At 55.8% G+C, this 17,549-nt stretch overlaps 3 protein-coding genes across 3 annotated transcripts in view; 1 reads left to right on the top strand and 2 right to left on the bottom strand.

The window, feature by feature from the left end:
• GARIN5A (golgi associated RAB2 interactor 5A) overlaps positions 1-4,704 on the top strand; it is a 13,117-nt gene extending 8,413 nt beyond the window's left edge. The window contains exons 4-5 of the mRNA XM_045292619.1: positions 3,639-3,957; positions 4,648-4,704. Of these exons, the coding sequence (XP_045148554.1) occupies positions 3,639-3,957; positions 4,648-4,704 (376 nt within the window). The remainder of the gene's footprint in view (positions 1-3,638; positions 3,958-4,647) is intronic.
• A 573-nt stretch (positions 4,705-5,277) lies between these two features.
• MYBPC2 (myosin binding protein C2) overlaps positions 5,278-17,549 on the bottom strand; it is a 37,997-nt gene continuing 25,725 nt past the window's right edge. Inside the window, exons 13-24 of the mRNA XM_045292620.1 lie at positions 17,121-17,280; positions 16,921-17,025; positions 16,331-16,519; positions 15,775-15,909; positions 13,814-13,981; positions 13,064-13,152; positions 12,753-12,948; positions 11,594-11,733; positions 9,637-9,796; positions 9,313-9,449; positions 6,401-6,587; positions 5,278-5,343 (exon numbers count right to left, since the gene is read on the bottom strand). Of these exons, the coding sequence (XP_045148555.1) occupies positions 5,333-5,343; positions 6,401-6,587; positions 9,313-9,449; positions 9,637-9,796; positions 11,594-11,733; positions 12,753-12,948; positions 13,064-13,152; positions 13,814-13,981; positions 15,775-15,909; positions 16,331-16,519; positions 16,921-17,025; positions 17,121-17,280 (1,677 nt within the window). The 3' untranslated portion in view covers positions 5,278-5,332. The remainder of the gene's footprint in view (positions 5,344-6,400; positions 6,588-9,312; positions 9,450-9,636; positions 9,797-11,593; positions 11,734-12,752; positions 12,949-13,063; positions 13,153-13,813; positions 13,982-15,774; positions 15,910-16,330; positions 16,520-16,920; positions 17,026-17,120; positions 17,281-17,549) is intronic.
• Positions 14,093-15,296, bottom strand: LOC123521998. Its single transcript, XM_045292796.1, has 2 exons — positions 14,612-15,296; positions 14,093-14,527 (listed from the first exon to the last, which is right to left on the bottom strand). Exons 1-2 carry the CDS (start codon positions 15,253-15,255, stop codon positions 14,140-14,142), a joined length of 1,032 nt encoding a protein of 343 aa, XP_045148731.1. The 5' UTR covers positions 15,256-15,296; the 3' UTR covers positions 14,093-14,139.

Genomic DNA, 17,549 nt, shown 5'->3' on the forward strand with positions numbered 1-17,549 from the left:
AAGACCCCAGACGCTATATCTTTTGAGAGCTGGGCACCATCAGCTTTCTTCACCACATTTGCTTATTCATCTGCTTTGTCTTCAGTGATTGTGTTGGGAAGGTGAGCATCATGAATGCCAGTTTAATAGAACAAAGTATTCTTGCATTAAGGGAGTATTTGAGTAGAGACCCAATGTCCATCTGCTACCTTAATACTAAACCTATAAATATATGCACATCGGTCTATTTCCCCATCCTCATATATAAATATATTTACATGTGCACATACCTTTTAGACCTCTATAAATGCCTTTTGCCTCCTAGTTCTTTCCTCTGTTTCCTTTTACTTTCCTCTTGTCTCACTATCATGCTCAGCCTTCATTTGGGTTTCAGTAATTCCTCTGTTATATTACCCTTGATCACACCCTACCAGGCCTCCTACACCCTCCTCAGAAACCTTCCATTTGTAAAACAAAAATGTGGCCCCCAAAGTTCCAAGCGAAACGCAACAAAGCGAGGTGCGGCTGTGTCCGCCTTCAGACGGGCAGGGGCTCAGACCCTGCTTCGCCTTCACTGACTCTGGTCAAGCGTCCTTCCTGTTTGGGCCTCTACTCTCCTCCCTGCGGAATGGGGGCATAGGCAGGGTGCACCTCCTGAGTTAGGTCTGGAGAAAGTGCCGGGATCGGTGCCGGCCACCGAGTCAAACACTCACAAACTCACTGCTATCGAGGGGACCCTCTAGGACAGGGTAGAACCGCCTGCCCTCCCCATTGCGAGGCTGCAGCTCTTTGCAGGAGAGGAAACCCTGTCGGTCTCCCCCAGGGAGAGGGACGTGGCAGCCGGCTTCAGGATAAATGGCAGCCTGGGAAAGCCCATGGCAGGCCTACCTGGAGGGCCGCTATGGGTGGGAATCCACTCCCAGTGCTTGTTTTTTTTAAAGATCACTTTATTGGGGGCTCTTACAGCTCTTATAACAATCTGTAAATCCATTGTATCAAGCAAATATATTTGTACATATGTTGCCATCATTATTTTCTAAACATTTACTTTCTATTTGAGACCTTGGTATCAGCTCTTACCCCCCTGTGGCCTCTTGATAAATTATAAATTATTATTTTCATATCTTACACTCCCTTCCCCCCTGGCTCTGCTTTTGTCCCCTGGGAGGGGTGCGTGTGGTTATGTGCCGATCATCTGGATCCGTTCCGCCTTCCTCCCCACCCTCCCTCTCCCCACCTTCCCTCCTGCCCTCCTGGTATTGCTACTCCCATTTCTGTTCCTGGATTCGGTGTGTTCTGAACTCTTATCTCTTATCTGTACCTGTGCACATGCTCTGGTCTAGCCCCCAATGAAAGGCAGGACTGGGGTCATGATTGTGGGGGGTAAGGAAGCCTCAAGGAACCAGAGGGACATTGTGTGCTTTGTGGGTGCTGTACTGTGCCCTCCCTGGGCTTTTTGATGGAGTTGCTGGTTGTCTCTGGTGTCTTTGGGTCACAGGGGGTACCACACCCCAGGCAGAAGTCCAAGGGCACACACCCCTAGAGGTGAGCAGATGGCCTGGACTGGCATCCCAGTGGAGGGGGGGACCTGGCCTGTGTCCTCATCTGCCTGGCTGGACCTGGAATGGAGCTCTGTGCCACCCCAGAGTCCAGAGAGATTCCTGCCTTCGAGAACTCATTCACCCCTCGGTGAGCAGGAGCCCGGGTCTAGCACATCGCTGCTAATAGAAAGGTCAGTGGTTCAAACCCCCCCAGCTGCTCTGCAGACCAAGGAAGCCGTCTGCTTCCATAAGAATGTATAGCCTCAAAAAAAAATTGAACTTAAAAAGAAATTTTTTAAGGAAAAGATGCCACCAAAACTCCAAAAACAAACAGAAAGGAAGCATGCAGAACCTCAGAAACCCTGCAAGGCTGTTGGACTCGGTTCTCTGGGGCGCTGTGCTGGACTTAATGCAGTGGGTTCATGGTTTTGTTCCTTTAGCATCTGCTGTGTGTAGAGACCCACCCACCCCAACACACACACACACAAGATCTTGTCGATCTCAACTCAGAGTGACCCTATTGGACAGGGCAGCGCTGGCCCCGCGGCTCCCGCAGCCTGTGGAGCTCTTTGGGAACAGACAGCCTCAGCTGGCTCCCTGCGAGGGGCCCGGTGGGTTCGAACTCCTGACGACAGCGTGGTCAGCGGCCCCAGTGGTCTACCCACTGTACCACCGCGGCTCCTGGGGAGGGAGCCCACCCCCTGCCTCCTCGAGTTCCCCGACCAGACAGGAGAGGGGAGGGCAGGGACACGGGGCGCCAGCGAGTGCGGACTCGGGAGGCGCGAGCGGCCAAGGAAGCTGCGGACCTGTGGTTCCCGGGCGCCGGGCAGGCGCTGGGATGGCCAGCCCTGGTGGAGCAGTCTGGCGCTGGGCTGCCGACGCTCCGCAGAAGAGGGGTGTGTCCGTGCCCCGCCCCCCAGTCGCAGCCTTGGAGACCCTATAGAGGGGCTGTGCTCGGTCCCGCATAGTCACGGCCTGCACCCGTGGGCGTGGTGTCCAAGGGTGGACCGTCCGCGCGCAGAGTCGCATGTCCCGGAGTCTGGGAGGGCGGGAGGGCCAGCAGGAGCCACAGGGAGGAGAGAGCCAAGTCCGGTCTCTAAGGGAGGAGATTACCAGACGGTTCTCCCGTATCGCCTCTGGGTGGGTTGGGACGTCCACCCTTGGGTTAGCAGCTGGGCGCTTAACCTTTGTGCCACCATTGTACCTTAGAGGACTCTTCCCGAGCCCCCAAACCCACTACCATCCCGTGGGTTGTGGCCCTATATACGCTATACAGTGTTTGTCGTCGTGGGTGGTACCGCCCCGCTGGGGGGTGGGTGGTGCTGTCAGGATGGGGGGGCTGCAAAAGCAGATGAACAACTCCACTCAAAGCCAGGGAGTCGATTCCCACCCAGCGACCCCACAGCACCAAGTAGAACTGTCCCTGTCGGTCTTTATAATGGAAGAGCCTCGTCTTTCCCTGAAGGAGTGGCTGGTGGTTTCGAACTGCTGCCTCTGCCGTTAACTGTCCAACGGGGACCCACTGCACCAGGGAGGCGCCCACCAAAGCAGACAGACACCTACACTTTGTCCTGGATCATGGGCTACGCTTCAAAGCTGTTTCACAGCCTGGGGGTGGGGCGCTTGTTTGTTTGTTTGTTTTGTTGTTTCCGACAAGAGCGGTAGGAACCTAGAGCATTTACATCTTGACGGGGCTGAATGCCCCGTCCTCTGCGGAGTGGAGGGTGCCCATCCTGCAGTCAGCCACCCAATGCCTACCGCATCACCTGGGGGCTCCTTAAAAGGAATCTTACTACATTGTTAAACTGTCCAAAAAACCCAAAAACCTTGAGTTATGAGTTATGGTTCTAACGCATAGTGACCCTTGAGGCCAGGGGAGGGGTGAACTGCCCGCCGTGGGCTTCTGACACTGTAACTCCTTAGGGGAGTTGAAAGATCTCACCTTCTGTGCCACGGGGCTCTCAGTCTGTGCGTTTGGCCGGAAGAGCAGCGTGCACTGAGATCCAGGAGGCCGCGGGAAGGGGGTTCCTCCCAGGGCAGAGGGCCGGGCGGGGCGGGAAGTCGGGGCTCCGGGAGGCTGGGCGCTGACGGCACCCCGCCCGCCCACCCTCGGCCCAGGCTGTTCCCCTTGCAGTTCGTCCAGCTCTTCGTGCACGACGAGTGCCGCCGGCAGCTCAAGGTCAAGTTCCCCACGGGCCGCACCTTCTACCTGCAGCTGCGGGCCGCGCCCGAGACCCGCGACCGGGAGTTCGGCCAGTGGGTGCGGCTGCTCTACCGCCTGCGCTTCCACTCGGCGCAGGGGGCCGTGCCCTTCTTCCACGAGGACGCTCCGGACGACGACTACGACTACGAGGACGAGGAGGACGACAGTGACGCAGGGGAGGAGGGGGACGAGGACGAGGAGGAGCTGGTGAAGGCCGGAGAGGAGGGGGAACAGGTGAGAGCAAGGAGGAATCAGGCCGGACTAGGAGATTGGAGGGCGGTGCGGGCGGGCCGGTGGGTGGTCCGAGGGCGGTGGGAGGGAGCGGAGAGAGGCCTGGACTCTTGGGTCTGAGAGGGGAGGGGCTGGACTCCTGGGTCAGAGGGAGGAGAGAGGATGGGGTCCTGGGCCCCTGGATCTGAGGGAGGACGACTGGGGGTTCTGGGCTTCTGGGTCTGAGGGAGGACCTCAGAGCTGAGGCTGGCCAGTCTAAGTGGGGGTGGGGGGTGGGGCCGGGCCTGAACTCCTAGGTCCTTCCTTGAAGGGGGTCAAACCAGAGTAGAAAGGCAGTCCGATTTGACAAAACAGGGTCACTGGGGCCTTGGTCCCCCTGGCTGAAGTGGCTCTACTTTCCATACCAGAGCCCTCTGATAGCCTCTCTCCATGGGCTGGGGAGACTGGGGAGGGACTGCCCTGGCCCTCGAGTGTAGTCCACCAGGCCTGCGGCCCTAGTTCCCTGTAGGGCCTTGGGGAGGGGTTGGCCCTCCTTGGTGAGGAATGGCAGGCACCAGACCCTCGGTGGCCTCATCTTTTCCAGCACCCCTCTCCTCGCCTTCCCAGTAAGCTCAGAGCCCCCTCGCTGCCCGCACAGGGCAGAAGCGTCCACAGACGGAGGCCTCTGTCTGAACCGCACTCTCTCCTACCCAGACGCCGGCTGTGGAGGCCAGACTCGACCCCCAGGTCTCAGAACTCTGGGGGCTCTGACTGTCCCCACATCGTCGGGGGTCATCGAAGGACCAGAGCTCTAACATGTCCTCCCTCAGAGCCGGCCAAAGTATCCAAGTTAATAAAGACCAGCCGCTTACCACCCAGCGCCCAGCTCAGTGAGCCGTGCCCCTGCCATCCCCATCCAACATGGCCACCTCGCTGAAGTAACTCCCCGTCACCACCACACACACGCACCCCCCCTCCCCCGCCCCGGAGCAGCCCCACCATGTACTTGGGGCGACCATTCCAACACAGCTACCTCACGAGGGTCCCTTTTCCCCGTCCGGCTGCCCCAACACGGCCTGCGGTCATCTGCGCCTGGCCGGAGTGGCCCAGGCGACTCGGTGGCCTCCCTAAAGGAGGCGTCTCAGGATGGCTCCCGCAATACACGGGCGCCTCGCTAAAGGACCAGCCTCGCGATGGCCGGCTCCCTGCCCTCGGTTCCATCCTGGCCGCCTTCTTGGGGTTGCCGTGCCCACCAGGTGCCCCCCACCCCATCACCAACCCCCAACATGGCCACCTGGACCATGAGCTGAAGAACACACAAAGGTGAGCGTCCAGACAAGAACCTTGACTTGTGTTCTTTATGGAAACTCCGGGAGGGGGACGAGCAGAGAGGTCATCTTCACTGCGGCACTGTTGGGGGTGCAGAGAGGGGCCGGTGAGAAGCCTTCCGAAAGGCCAGCAGTTTGAACCCCCGCCCCCCCAAAAAGAAACCACCTGACAGCCAGCGGGCCGCCGCTGAGATAACCCCAAAGGAAACCCATGGGCAGTGTGTCCACTCTGCTCCTTGACCCTACAGGGCAGAGTGGCACTGTCACTCTGTGGGAACAGAGTGCTTTCACTGCTGACCTTGGGGTGAACAGCCCCACGCGTTAGCCCACTGGGCCAGTGGTTCTCGCCCTTCCTCATGCCGCGACCCTTGAATAGTTCCTCGAGTGGGGGTGACCACAAACCCCGACCACAAAAGTATTTTTGTTCAGAACCGCTGCCCTGTGACCCCAGGGCTCCAGCCTAGGAACCCTAACGGGGGCAGCACTGCTAACTGCAGAGGGCTGTTATGAGCTGGAATCCACTCAATGACACACGGCAATGGCAGGTCCGAAGTCCATGTGCCCCCACCACATCCTTTGCATGCTGGACTGAGCTGACCAACAGGGGGAGCAAGCTGACACTTGCCCAGCCAGCTGGCTGGGCCACCTGAATGACTAATCCCCCTGACTACTGGTTGAACCCATTCCTGGTTCAAACCTGCCCAGAGACGCCTGGGGGCACGGGCCCTGCTGACTGCTTCAGAAAGGTCATGGTCATGAAAACCCCTGGGGAAGTCCTCCTAAGCGCCCTCGAGCCAATTCTGACTCACAGCCCTTAAAGGACAGGATAGAATTGCCCCCCCTGGGTTTCCGAGGCTCTGAATCTTCACAGGAGCAGGAAGCCTGATCTTGCTCCCCAAGGTCCCTAGCCCTGGCTCCCATCACGCCCTGGGGCGCCTTCATCCCAGCACTGACGCCCCTGCCTGGGTCCTGCTTGTGTCTGAATGCAGTTTCCCAGCTGGAGGGCCCAGGACGGGACTCCCCTCTGGTCTTAGCACCCAGTCAGCCAGCAGTGGGACCTCAGGCTCTTGTTGGGCAAGGGCCTGGGGTGGGGGTGAGGGGCGTGGTCAGCCCGGCAGGGTGCTCAGGTGCATCCTCACCTCGCACATCCAGCCGGCACTCAGCCAGCGCCTCCCCCAGCTCGTTGACGGCCCGGCAGGAGTAGGTGCCCGCGTCGAAGGGAGAGGGGCGGCGGATGTTGAGCGTGAGCACGCCCTGGTGATTGGTGATGAGGAACTTGGGGTCTTCGCGGATCTCCATCTTGTTCTTCATCCACACCACCTTTGGCTGTTCAGAACAGAAGAGGAGGCACGGCTTCAAGAGGGTCCTCCGGGTGGTGCCACAAGGAGGGGGGTGGGAGATCCTAGGACACAGGTTCCCAAACTCATTTGACCTACCGGCCCCTTTTCAGGGGGGAAATTTTTTGCTAATTAAATTAAAATTTTAATTTAATTAAAAAAATTTTTTTTTCATGGACAGCGTCCCACGGTCAATTTATAAAGGTTGGTATTATAGCCCAGCATCCGGATGAAGTGGAGGTATCTGCTTCTGCAGCCTCCCAGGATCCTTCCAGTGCCCATCGGGGAGGGGCGGGATCACCCACTTTGGGGAACACTGGTCTGTCTAGAACCAGTCACTTCTCCTCTCTGAGCCTCAGCCTCCTAAAGCAGGTGACATTCCTGTCCCTCAGGGCTCATAAGAGCTCTGGCCGCTAGTCTCCGAGGCTCCAGGAGAAAAGACTTAGGAATTCCCTGGTAATCTTTCAGCCAAAAAAACCCCAAATCCACCACCTCTCCTGGGCCATTCTACTCTCCCACCTGGTGTTAGAATCAACTTCCAACACCCGACCACAAACAGCATGGCTCTCCGAATGAAGAGCTCACGTCTGTGGCCCGTAGGGTCTTATACAATGTCACCCCCATAATGTCTCTGTCCCCACTTCTCACCTGCCTCGCCCCCTCCCTCTGCTCCAGAGGGGGGCAAACTTTTGAGGCAGAAGAGCCAATCCTGTCCCTCACAGCAATTAAAATTATACATATATATATATATATATGGATCTTTTTAAAACATTTATTAAAAGATTGTACTGGGGGCTCTTACGGCTCTTATAACAAGCCATTGTATCAGGCATGTTTGTACATCTGTTGCCTTCATTCTTTTCTAGACAGTTACTTTCTATTGAGCCCTTGGTATCAGCTCCTCTTTTATCCCCTCCCCACCCCACCCCCATAAAGCTATACATATATATTTGGATCTTTGATTTCGCTTGACAAGCTTCCCCCACCCCTTTGGTGGGGGTTCTTCTTTTTAATCATTTTCTTGGGGCTCGTACAACTCTTATCACAATCCATGCACCCATCCATTGTGTCAAGCACATTTGTACTTGTTGTCATCATCAGGCTCAGACAGCTATGTTTATAAACAAATGAAGTCACCATTCGATTTGACTGCAGAGCCACTCGTACGGGCCGAAAGAGGCGCACACGCGCAGACGCCGGGGGGTCACCGCACCCCTCCCCCACTCCACCCACACCCCAGAGAGGCCACAAGAGGCTGAGGCTCCCATCCGAGGACCTTGGTGCGAGTGGTTCCAGGTTTCAGTCCTGCCCTCCCCTTCTCTCGTTACCGAATCAATACCAGGTTTCGGCTCACACGTCACTCCTTGACCCCCACCTCGGGGACAGGAACCCATTGCCCCAGAGTCCATTCTAAAGGGTGGTGACCCCAGCTGGTCAGAGTAGAACTGCCTTCCGTGGGGTTGGAAATGGCTGGGTGTGGTGGGCTTTGTTTTGCTGTTTTCCAGACAGGGGGCTGCTGAGCGCGTCTGCTGAGTTCTCTGGGTGGGCTCCAATGTCCAGACTTTCAGTTAGCAGCCCAGCCCCCTCGGGCGCTGGCACTACCCAGGGGGTCTCCAGCCCAGCAGTGGGACCATGTGTTGGACACTGGCAGCTGCTTGTACGTCTCGGCCAGACGTACCATAATGTCTAGCCTTTTCGTTTGTGTGACCCGGTCAAGGTCAGTCTCCCCACAACATACAGGGACTTCTTGCCTGGCCTACCCAGCACAGAGAAAACCTCCATGAGTGAAGGAGGCAGAGGAGCAAATGGTGTCTGTGTGTGTGTGTGTGTGTGTGTGTGTGTGTGTGTGTGTGTGTGTGTGTGTGTGTGAAGTGAACCAGTAAGTGGATTGACACTTGAGCAAGTGCAATGACTGAGAGAGTCGAGTTAGTAAAACATGAACGGATAGGCCAGGTGAATTAATGAAGCCGTGGTGTGCCTAAGGGGGGCTGAAGGTAAACACCTGAGGTCCAGATCAGAGGCTGGCAAACTTTCTCCCTAAAGGGCCGGGTGATAGTAAATTGTTTTGGCTCCGTGGGGCACGTGGTCTCTGTGGCAACTATTTGATTCTGCCACTGTGACACACAGGAATGGCCATCGCGGTGTCTCAATAAAATCCCATTCAGAAAAGCAAGGGGCCCACAGCCAATACATTGCCAACCCCTGATCTAGCTGAATGCCTGTATAACTCGGGATGTAAGGGTTCACAGTCCCCCCATCAGTCTGGCAATGGATGGAGCAGGGAGACCCCTCTGGGAGCCATCGGATTTTCAACCTCTGCCTAGGGTTCTGATGTCGTCCTTGGAGAAGATGTGCCTGGGTGGCCATGTCCTCAAGCTGCCAAGACAGATGGCCCCCTGGCAGTCACAGGGCAGAGGGAAAACAAGGTGGGCCGCCAGGGTGATCTCTGAGAGCCAGGGAGAGAGAAACAGGAAGCTGGAAAGTGGGCCTCAAGCCAGAGGAGGAGAGAGAGTGGTGCAGTGCTGGTGTTGCAAGTGGGACCTTAAGCGTCAGAAATGGGTTTAGAAGCCCCGCGAAATGGAGAACCCGGGGGTGAGGATTGCAGGCATGCCAGGGAAGGAGGTTTTATCTTACAGAAGATTTCCTCCCAAGCGTCTGCACATGCACGCACGCACGCACACATGCCCGTGGGCCTGGAGGCCCCAGCCTGGTACCTTGGGGTGGCCTCGGACGGCACAGTTGAGAGCAGCCGTGTATCCGGCCACAACCACCCGGTCTAGGAGAGGCGTCAAGAACTTGGGGGCTGTTCGGAAGTCATGCTCTTGATACTCAAGCGGTTTGTAGGTGAGTCCTGGGTGAGAAGATCATTGCCGGTAAGGGGACTGAGCTCCCAGAATGACCTCCTAGCCAGGGAGCAAGCATCACCCCCTCTCCTCTGACACCAAATACCACCGACAGTGAGTCCGGGTGGGGGGCCGGGGGGGGGGGGGGGTTCGGGGGGTTCAGGGTTGGACCCCCGTGGGGGGCAGCAGCCATACCTGTCTTGAGGATCCGGGCTGTGTTCTTCGAGATACCGGGTGAGTCACTGAGCCCACAGATATTCTCGCTGAAGACTCGGAAATAATACTCGTTGCCCACGATAAGATCGGACACAGTACAGGAGGTGGGGCGGCTGTGTTCATAAACATTGAACCACTCCTAGAGCGGGGATGGAGAGAAGTGGGCACGAGGGGGTGCGCACATCCAAGTGGACGGGACACAAGAAGGGCCAGGGACATCAAGTGTGCCCCACCTTAAGCAAATGCCTCCATTTCTATCAAAGATTCTACCAGAGAGTTCTTATCCAAAAAGGGCAAAGGCAGAACAGAATTTCAAACTCTCGTAGGACCCAGACATTCGGGATCCAAACTCCTGCCCTGAGATCGCTGTTAAGCCTCGCACCAAAAACATCCACAGAATTCCCCCTTAAACCTCGCAAGGATGTCCTGTAACTAATCACAAGCACGTGCCTTGAGCATTATGCCCTTTTAAGATCTACCAGGGAGTAAACTGATGAGAAGAGTCATTTAAAAGGTTGGTTAGAGACCTTGGAGGGCAACGAGTTTGTACGAAAAATGAACCACTCCGAAAAGAAGGTTAAGAACCAATTACAAGGAACTATATGTGACCTCCTCCCTGGGGGACAGACAACCAAAAAGTGGGTGAAGGGAGACGTCGGACAGGGCAAGATATGACAAAATACCCATTTATAAATTATCAAGGGCTCATGAGGGAGGGGGGAGCGGGGAGGGAGGGGGAAAATGAGGACCTAATGTCGGGGGTTTAAGTGGAGAGAAAATGTTTTGAGAATGATGTACAAATGCGCTTCACACAATTGATGTGTGTATGGATTGCGATAACAGTTGTATGAGCCCCTAATAAAATGTTGGGTTTTTTTAATCCACAGAAGGTGTGTATTGGGGAAAAAAAAAAAAGGTTACAAAACTTGTTTGTAAAGAAGAAATTAAAAAAATGTTTGCACACCTTATCAATGTCACTGAGTACTGAATGTAATCCAAGGATAAACTTGAATAAAATCACTGTCACTGAGGTTTCCATGCTCTGACCTCATCTCCTCACAACAAAACTAAATTGTAAAACAAAAGAAAATGGATGGTTCGTGGCAGTACTGTTTCCTGCCGTCCACGTTGGAAACAACCCAACCGTTGCGTGGAGTCACAGGACGAGGTGGCACCCACACAGTGGAGTCGTGTTCAGTCATGAAGAGAACGGAAGTTCTGACTGATGACACATGAACCTCAGAAACAGGCTGAATGCAAGAGCTCGGTGCTGTCAGGTCAATGCCATAGCAACCAACCCAACAGGGCAAGGTAGAGCTGCTCACCGGGGGTTTCTGACACTACCCATCTTTACAGGAGCAGAAAGCTTGGAGAGGCTGGTGGCTTTGAACCACTGACCTTGGGATTGGCAGCGCAATGCTTAAACTATGGCACCACCAGAGCCCAGCCAGCCACCCCAGGACAAACGCTGTGTGGTTCCGTGGAGGTGGAAATCTGAGATGGGGAAATCCATAGCGCCAGCAAGGAGATTAGTGGTTGCCTGGAGCTTGGGGGAAAAAAGGTGATGGGGAACAGCTGAGTGAAGGGCTCTCGCGTTTCCTTGGGGGATGATGAAAACCGCTCGGAAACTAGATACGGGTGGCGATTGCAGCACACTGTGAACGTGGTAAATGTCACTGAAGGGTCCCCTTGCTTTTGGAAGGCACAGTTCGTTCTGTCATGTGACTTTTGCCCCAATTCAACAACAATGATGACGTGAACCCAACAGGCCCTCGACCTCAGTCAAATAACTGGCTTCCCACACCGCGCGGACACCCGTTCTCCCACTCCCTTGGAGCCTCGATGCACATACACCCCCAGCTGTAAAACAGGGGCGATGTCACACCAGCGCTTCTTGCCCCCAGCCCAGCCCCCCTCCACCCTCCTGTCTCCTTACCATGGTTTTCTTGTCGGCTTTCTGGATGAAATAGCCCGTGACCTCACTGTTCCCGTTGTCTTTGGGGGGCTGCCACTCCACCAGGGCGTTGGTGCCCCACACTTCCTTCACCATCACATTCTCTGCTGGCCCTGCCTTTTCTGAAGGGGGGGAGGAGGAGAGTCACATGCCAGCCCCCCAGAGTCCCTGTACATGGCCCAAAACTCCTGTACCTGTGGTAGTTACATAATCTGGTGTCAATTTGGGACTTGAGAGGATTCAGAGTGAAGGGGTGGAGTCTAGTCTGTCAACCAGGTCTTAGCCAATGAGGCCTCTATATGGGCATGGCCTTCTCCTAAGGATTCTGGGAACTCCTATCTTCCTCCTTGGAGGTGAGAGCCACACACTCTCTCTCTGCTCATTCCCTGAGAGATGCTCTACTGACCAGACACATGGTGCTGTGCTGGTATAGCCCATGCCCTGGGAACTGGAGGAGCCACGTGGAGACAGACCCCTGTCAACACTGAGATGCTTCCCCTGTCACTGGATCCAGGAGACTTTGCACCCACTGGCCTGTGACCTTCCTGCATTCGGGGTCATTGCATGTGTTTCGTGGTCTGAAGAGGACTTTGTAGATTGGTATCGGACATATGGGCTAATATCGGACTTTCGGACTTGATCTGGACTGGGCTGGGATGTTTGCTCAATACTCAACTGCTCTTGTATAGAAACCTCTTCGTTATGTGCTTATGGGTCCATGAATTTGTTACTCTAGTCCACCCAGACTAACACCGTCCCCATACCTGTCCGTGCTCGCCTCCCCCCCAGCCCCACTCTTCCTCACCTTCCTCACCCCCTCTCCCCACACACACCCTGTCTCCCCTTGCCTGGCCCCTCGCTTCATCTCACAGCAATTTCTCTTCTTTTTCTCCCCTCCCCTCTCCCCCAGGCTCCTCTCTTTCACGCCTTCTCCACACTCTCCTTTCCTCCCTGGGTCCCCCCTCGTCCATTCTCGCGCCTCGATCATTCTCTCCCGTCTGGATCACCCCTCATCTTGCCCCACCTTCGCCTCCCACTGCCCCACGTGGTCTTCGCCCTTGCTCACTCCACTGCAGGGTCTCCACCTCCCTGGGGCCCCGCCCCTTCCGGCCCCGCCCCTTCCGGCCCCGCCCCCGCGCACCCACGACCCGGATGCGGATGGTGGCCGTGTCCTGCATGTTCTCGATCTGCACGCTGAGCTCGTACTCCCCGGAGTCGGAGCGCGCCGCCTGGCGCACGAACAGCACCGTGTCCACGTCACTGGTCCGCACGTGCACGCGCGAGGCGTCCAGCGGGGCCCCGCCCTTGGTCCACACCACCTGGGGCCGCGGCTTCCCCTGCGGGAAGGGCGGTGGGAGGTCGGCCCAGCCCCTTCTGCACCCACCCACACGGGGGAGGGGGGGAGTGTCCCACCTGAAGGTCCCACCTCGTCCCCTCCCCAGCCGCCCTTACCTGGAAGGGGATGAGGAGGTTGAGCTGTTCCCCCACTTTGCGGATGTAGGTCTGGCGCAGGTGGCGCGGGAGGCGGATCTTGGGTTGCTCTGAGAATACACACAGCGGGGGGTAGGGGGGTCAGCGCTGGATGGAAGGGACACTTTAGAGCTAGGAAGATCCCCGGGGCTGAGGTGTCCACCCTCGTGATGGCCCCTGGTAAAGGGCAGGTCGCAGGCATCCCCATTTGATCTCTTTGGGACAGTGGTTCTCCACCTTCCTCTGGCCGCCACCCTTTAAAGACAGGTCCTCCTGTGGTGGGGACCTCCCCCCCCACCATAAAATGATGTTCGTGGCTACTTCATCACTGTCATGTTGCTCCTGGGATGAATGGTCCTGTCAATAGCTGACCGACAGGATGTATTTTCATGGTTACAAATTGAACGTCATGAAAACAGAGTGGTTCGTCCCCCAAACAATACATCATTATAGATGGTGAAATATTTATTTCTAATGACAAATCAACGAAATGTTGTCTTGGAGCACGGTGTAGCATGGGTCACAGTCTTCACACCGGGACTAGCAGGTGGGGGTACCTGCATGTGGGCGGACCCCCTGGAGACGGATAGAGGAGCGGTGCTGGTTCCTAAGACCATCAGAAACAGGTTACGGTCTTAGGCGATCCCTATGAAAGGGTCGTTCGACCCCCAAAGGGTCGTGACCCACAGGTTGAGAACCGCTGCCTTAGGCTCTCAGGGATCACTCACTCACCCACAATCTCCCGGATGGTGACCGGCTGGGTCAGGGTGGCCGGCTCACTGCGCCCTGCGATGTTGACCCCCACGACCCGGAAGATAACTCTTGCTCCTGTGGGCAGATCCTTGACGGTGAAGCCGCACCGCTCCACGGGCTCCGTGTTAGCGGGCAGCCATTCCTCAGCTGTGCAAAGGAGGAGCAGGGCTAGGGGAGCTGACGACCCTCCACGGCGACCCCCCACCTCATCCCCATCCCACAGCGCCCAGCGCAGCAGCTCACATTCATGAGCATGCATGATACATCCGGGTTCTCTCTCCCCTCCACCTTACGGAATTCCTCATTCATTTGAGGTCCAGAGAGATTAAGGGTCTTGCCAAAGTCCGACAGGTAGGAAGTGTTGAATGAGGAGGGCAATCCAGACCCTGTCTGATTCTAGAAAGCTCTTGTGCTCTGCTCTCCCGCCAAAGCTGGGATGGAGGGACAGGGACATGGCCAGGAGAGGAGGGGGCTGGGGTTGGAGGTGTGTCTGGGTTAGGGTTAGGGACACCTGAACGAATGTCCTGCTTCTTGATGATGTCTTGAGATGTCCTTTCTATCGCGGCTTGACCCCACGGGATTGGAGAAGCCCTGGGAGTCCTACCAACAGTCAGCAGACCCAGCTCGCGTGAGCTTGGTTTTAAATCATCGGGGTGGGTCTGGCAAAAGTAGACAGGAAGGAGGTCAAGATCTCTGGGAAGAGAGAGAGGGAGGAAGCTGGCAAGGGTCCCACCATCCATTCGTGCGCTTGCGTGACCGAGCGTCTTCGTCACTGACCGAGATGGAATTGGTCCTCGCCATGTGCAGAGGAAGAAATGGAGGCGCAGCGACTTGCCCGAGGTCACACGGGTAGAAAGTTCAGGGACAGGTTTCGAACCCACGTCTGTCTGACTTTGAAGCCTGGTATACCATGCGGAGGTGATCCGTGTGCAGGTCTGTCTTTCCAGGAGAGATGGGTGTGGTTGGGCATGCCTCCAAAGCTGTGGCATTGGGCCTAGCAGGGAGTTATGCTCAATGTTTGCTAGTAGGAAACAGAGAAGTGGAGGGGATGGATGGATGGATGGATGGATGGATGGATGGATGGATGGATGGATGGGCGGATGGACGGACTGACAAAGAGCTTTGAATAGATGATTAGATAGTCGTGTGGCAGAATAGATGGAATAAGGATGGAGGACAAATGCTAGTAGAAGATAGGTATGTGGGAGAAGAAAAAAGTTACTAGATGGATAGATGGTGAGATCATCCAAATTTTTTTTCAGATGAATAGAAAGATGGATGGAGGGATGACTAGTAGGCAAATGACTGTAGGAAGGAAAGGAAGGAAGGAAGAAACAAAGAGGAGGAAAAGGAAATACAGGTGGAGGGGTTGGTGAGTGGCTGGAGAAATGGAGAGAAGGAAGGCACAAAAAAGGAAACATAGATGGATGGATGGATGGACGGATGGATACATTAATATAAGAAAGACATAGAGCAGTGGTTCTCAACCAGTGGGTCGTGACCCCTTTGGGGTTGAATGACCCTTTCACAGGGGTCCCCCAATTTATCACAGTAGCAAAATGACAGCGATGAAGTAGCAATGAAAATAATGTTATGGTTGGGGGGGTCACCACCACATGAGGACCTGTCTTAAAGGGTCGCGGCATGGGGAAGGTTGAGAGCCACTGACGTAGGGGGAGTAGAGAAATAGAAAAAGAAAGGAAAGATGTTGGATGGAGAATGGTTTAGGGAAGGAAGGAAGAGAAAGGAAAGAACTGGTCATCGGATGCTTGGCTTCACCCAACCTTGGGAGGGTTTTGTGCAAGCACAGCGCAGAACAATGGGAGCCCCAATGAATTCTTAATTCTTTCTCTCTCCCTAACGTCCCCATCTTCAGCTCCCCTGAAGCGGGACACCGAAAGGGCTTTGGGAGAGGCACTGGGCCTGATGGGGTCACTCACATTCCTCCAGGCAGTACTCCACCAGGTACCCATCAATGCCGCCTGCCCCGATCCTGTCCGGAGGCCTCCACTTGAGCGTGGTGGTGGTATCAGTCACGTCCTCCACCATCAGGTGCAGAGGTTCACTCGTGGGTGCTATTACAAAACAAACCAACACCGGAGGAAAGTGGGATGTGGGGGTCCATGAGAGGTCAGGGCTCGGGAAAGGGATCCAACGGTGTAACGAAGGTCAGCGAGCAACGACGTGTTGTCGAGGGTCGTTCGTTAAAACGGCAACACCTCGGGGACCATGAGGCAACACCTCGGGGACCGCGAGGGCTCCAAGATGAGGGGCAGGCCTTCCTCGGGTGGGTCAGCGGAGACTGCAGGTGCCTGCATCCCATCCACGGTCACAACGGTGAATGTGTAGGGTCGGGGAGGGACTGAGGGGAATGGGTGGAGGACAGGCAACAGAAATCAGCAGAGACTGTTGAGTCTGAGATCAGCGTGGGTCAAAGGACAGTGGTGGGCAGGAGGGGGGAGGTCAGGGACCGATAGAAGGTCGGAGAGGCCTTACCAATGGGCATAAAGGGTTTGGTGTTGATGCTGGGCTGCGAGACCCCAATGGCGTTGACGGCGAAGACGCGCATCTCATAGAGAACGCCTTCAATCATCTTGGTCGACTCATAAGTCGTCTCCGTAAAGACCTCAAAGTTCAGCTTCATCCAGCGCTGAGAGCCCTTCTTCTTCCGCTCCATAAGGTATCCTGGAGGCTCCCCAAACACAGAGGGAGAGAGAGGGTGGTCACGGGGGGCGACAGACCCATTGAGTCGGTGTCACATCAAAGAGAGTCCCACGACCCAGGGTTAATCTCAGGGGTCACAGAGCAGTTCGAGGTCACCCTTCATGGGATGACGGTTCCAAAGGATTCATGAATCACCCCAAAGAAGGAAATCTCAGGTCATCAGCCAAAGCAAAAATTCTCACTGGGGATTAAAAAAAAAAAATCATGGGGAAAGACGAAAATAAACTGTGGGGCATCAAAGACGAAAAGCTAGGGTTTCACAGGAGGGACATTGGAGACCTTAAGGAACCTGGGAGGTAAAGGAAGCATTAGGGGGTGAGAGAGGTCAGAGGTTACGGGGACACTGGCTTATGAACACTCACCGGTGACCGGCTGTCCACCATCGTACTTGGGTGGCTCCCAGACCAGAATGGCCCAATCCTCTCCAACTGAGGTGACCCGCACAGCCTCTGGGGGGTCTGGGACATCTGGGAAGAAGCCAAGCAGTTAGGGACCTCCCCGTAGCCTCTGGGGACCGCCCCACCGCACCCCTGGCCCCGTTCTCCCAGCCGCCTTTGCTCACCCACAACACGCAAGAAGATGGAGGCTACGTCCTCGCCAACAGGGTTGGTGACCTTGATGGTATAGCGGCCCTCGTCCGATCGCTCAGCACTCTCGATGACAAAGCTGCTGCATTCGGACCGCTGCTCAATGTGGGTCCTGCCCTCGGTGGCTGTGAACACCTAGATGCAGCCAAAGGAGGGCCTTGCTCTACATCTCTTTCCCGAGCCCAGATCTGACCGGGCTTCCTCCCCCTGCTCAAACTTCTTCCACGGTTTCTTATCAGCACACAAGGTACCAAGCCCTGGATTGGGGCCGTCAAGCTTCCTTTGGGGGATCGAGACTCAGACTCTTGATTCCATCCCAACTGTCCTCCTCACCCTTTGTGGTCGTTACATCATTTCATGTCAACTCGTTAAATAGGTTATAGGGGTGGAGTCTAGTCTGTCAA

The sequence above is a fragment of the Echinops telfairi genome, unplaced genomic scaffold, assembly GCF_000313985.2.
Source record: "Echinops telfairi isolate 266 unplaced genomic scaffold, ASM31398v2 ScPeMD7_655;HRSCAF=1070, whole genome shotgun sequence".
Taxonomy (NCBI): domain Eukaryota; kingdom Metazoa; phylum Chordata; class Mammalia; order Afrosoricida; family Tenrecidae; genus Echinops; species Echinops telfairi.

Excerpts from the sequence above, each read along its gene's own strand:
- LOC123521998 (XM_045292796.1), bottom strand. The coding sequence starts at position 15,255 with ATGTTTCCTTTTTTGTGCCTTCCTTCTCTCCATTTCTCCAGCCACTCA. Across the intron at positions 14,528-14,611 it reads CGAGGACCAATTCCATCTCG|AGATCTTGACCTCCTTCCTG; the intron begins GTCAGTGACGAA and ends CTCTCTTCCCAG.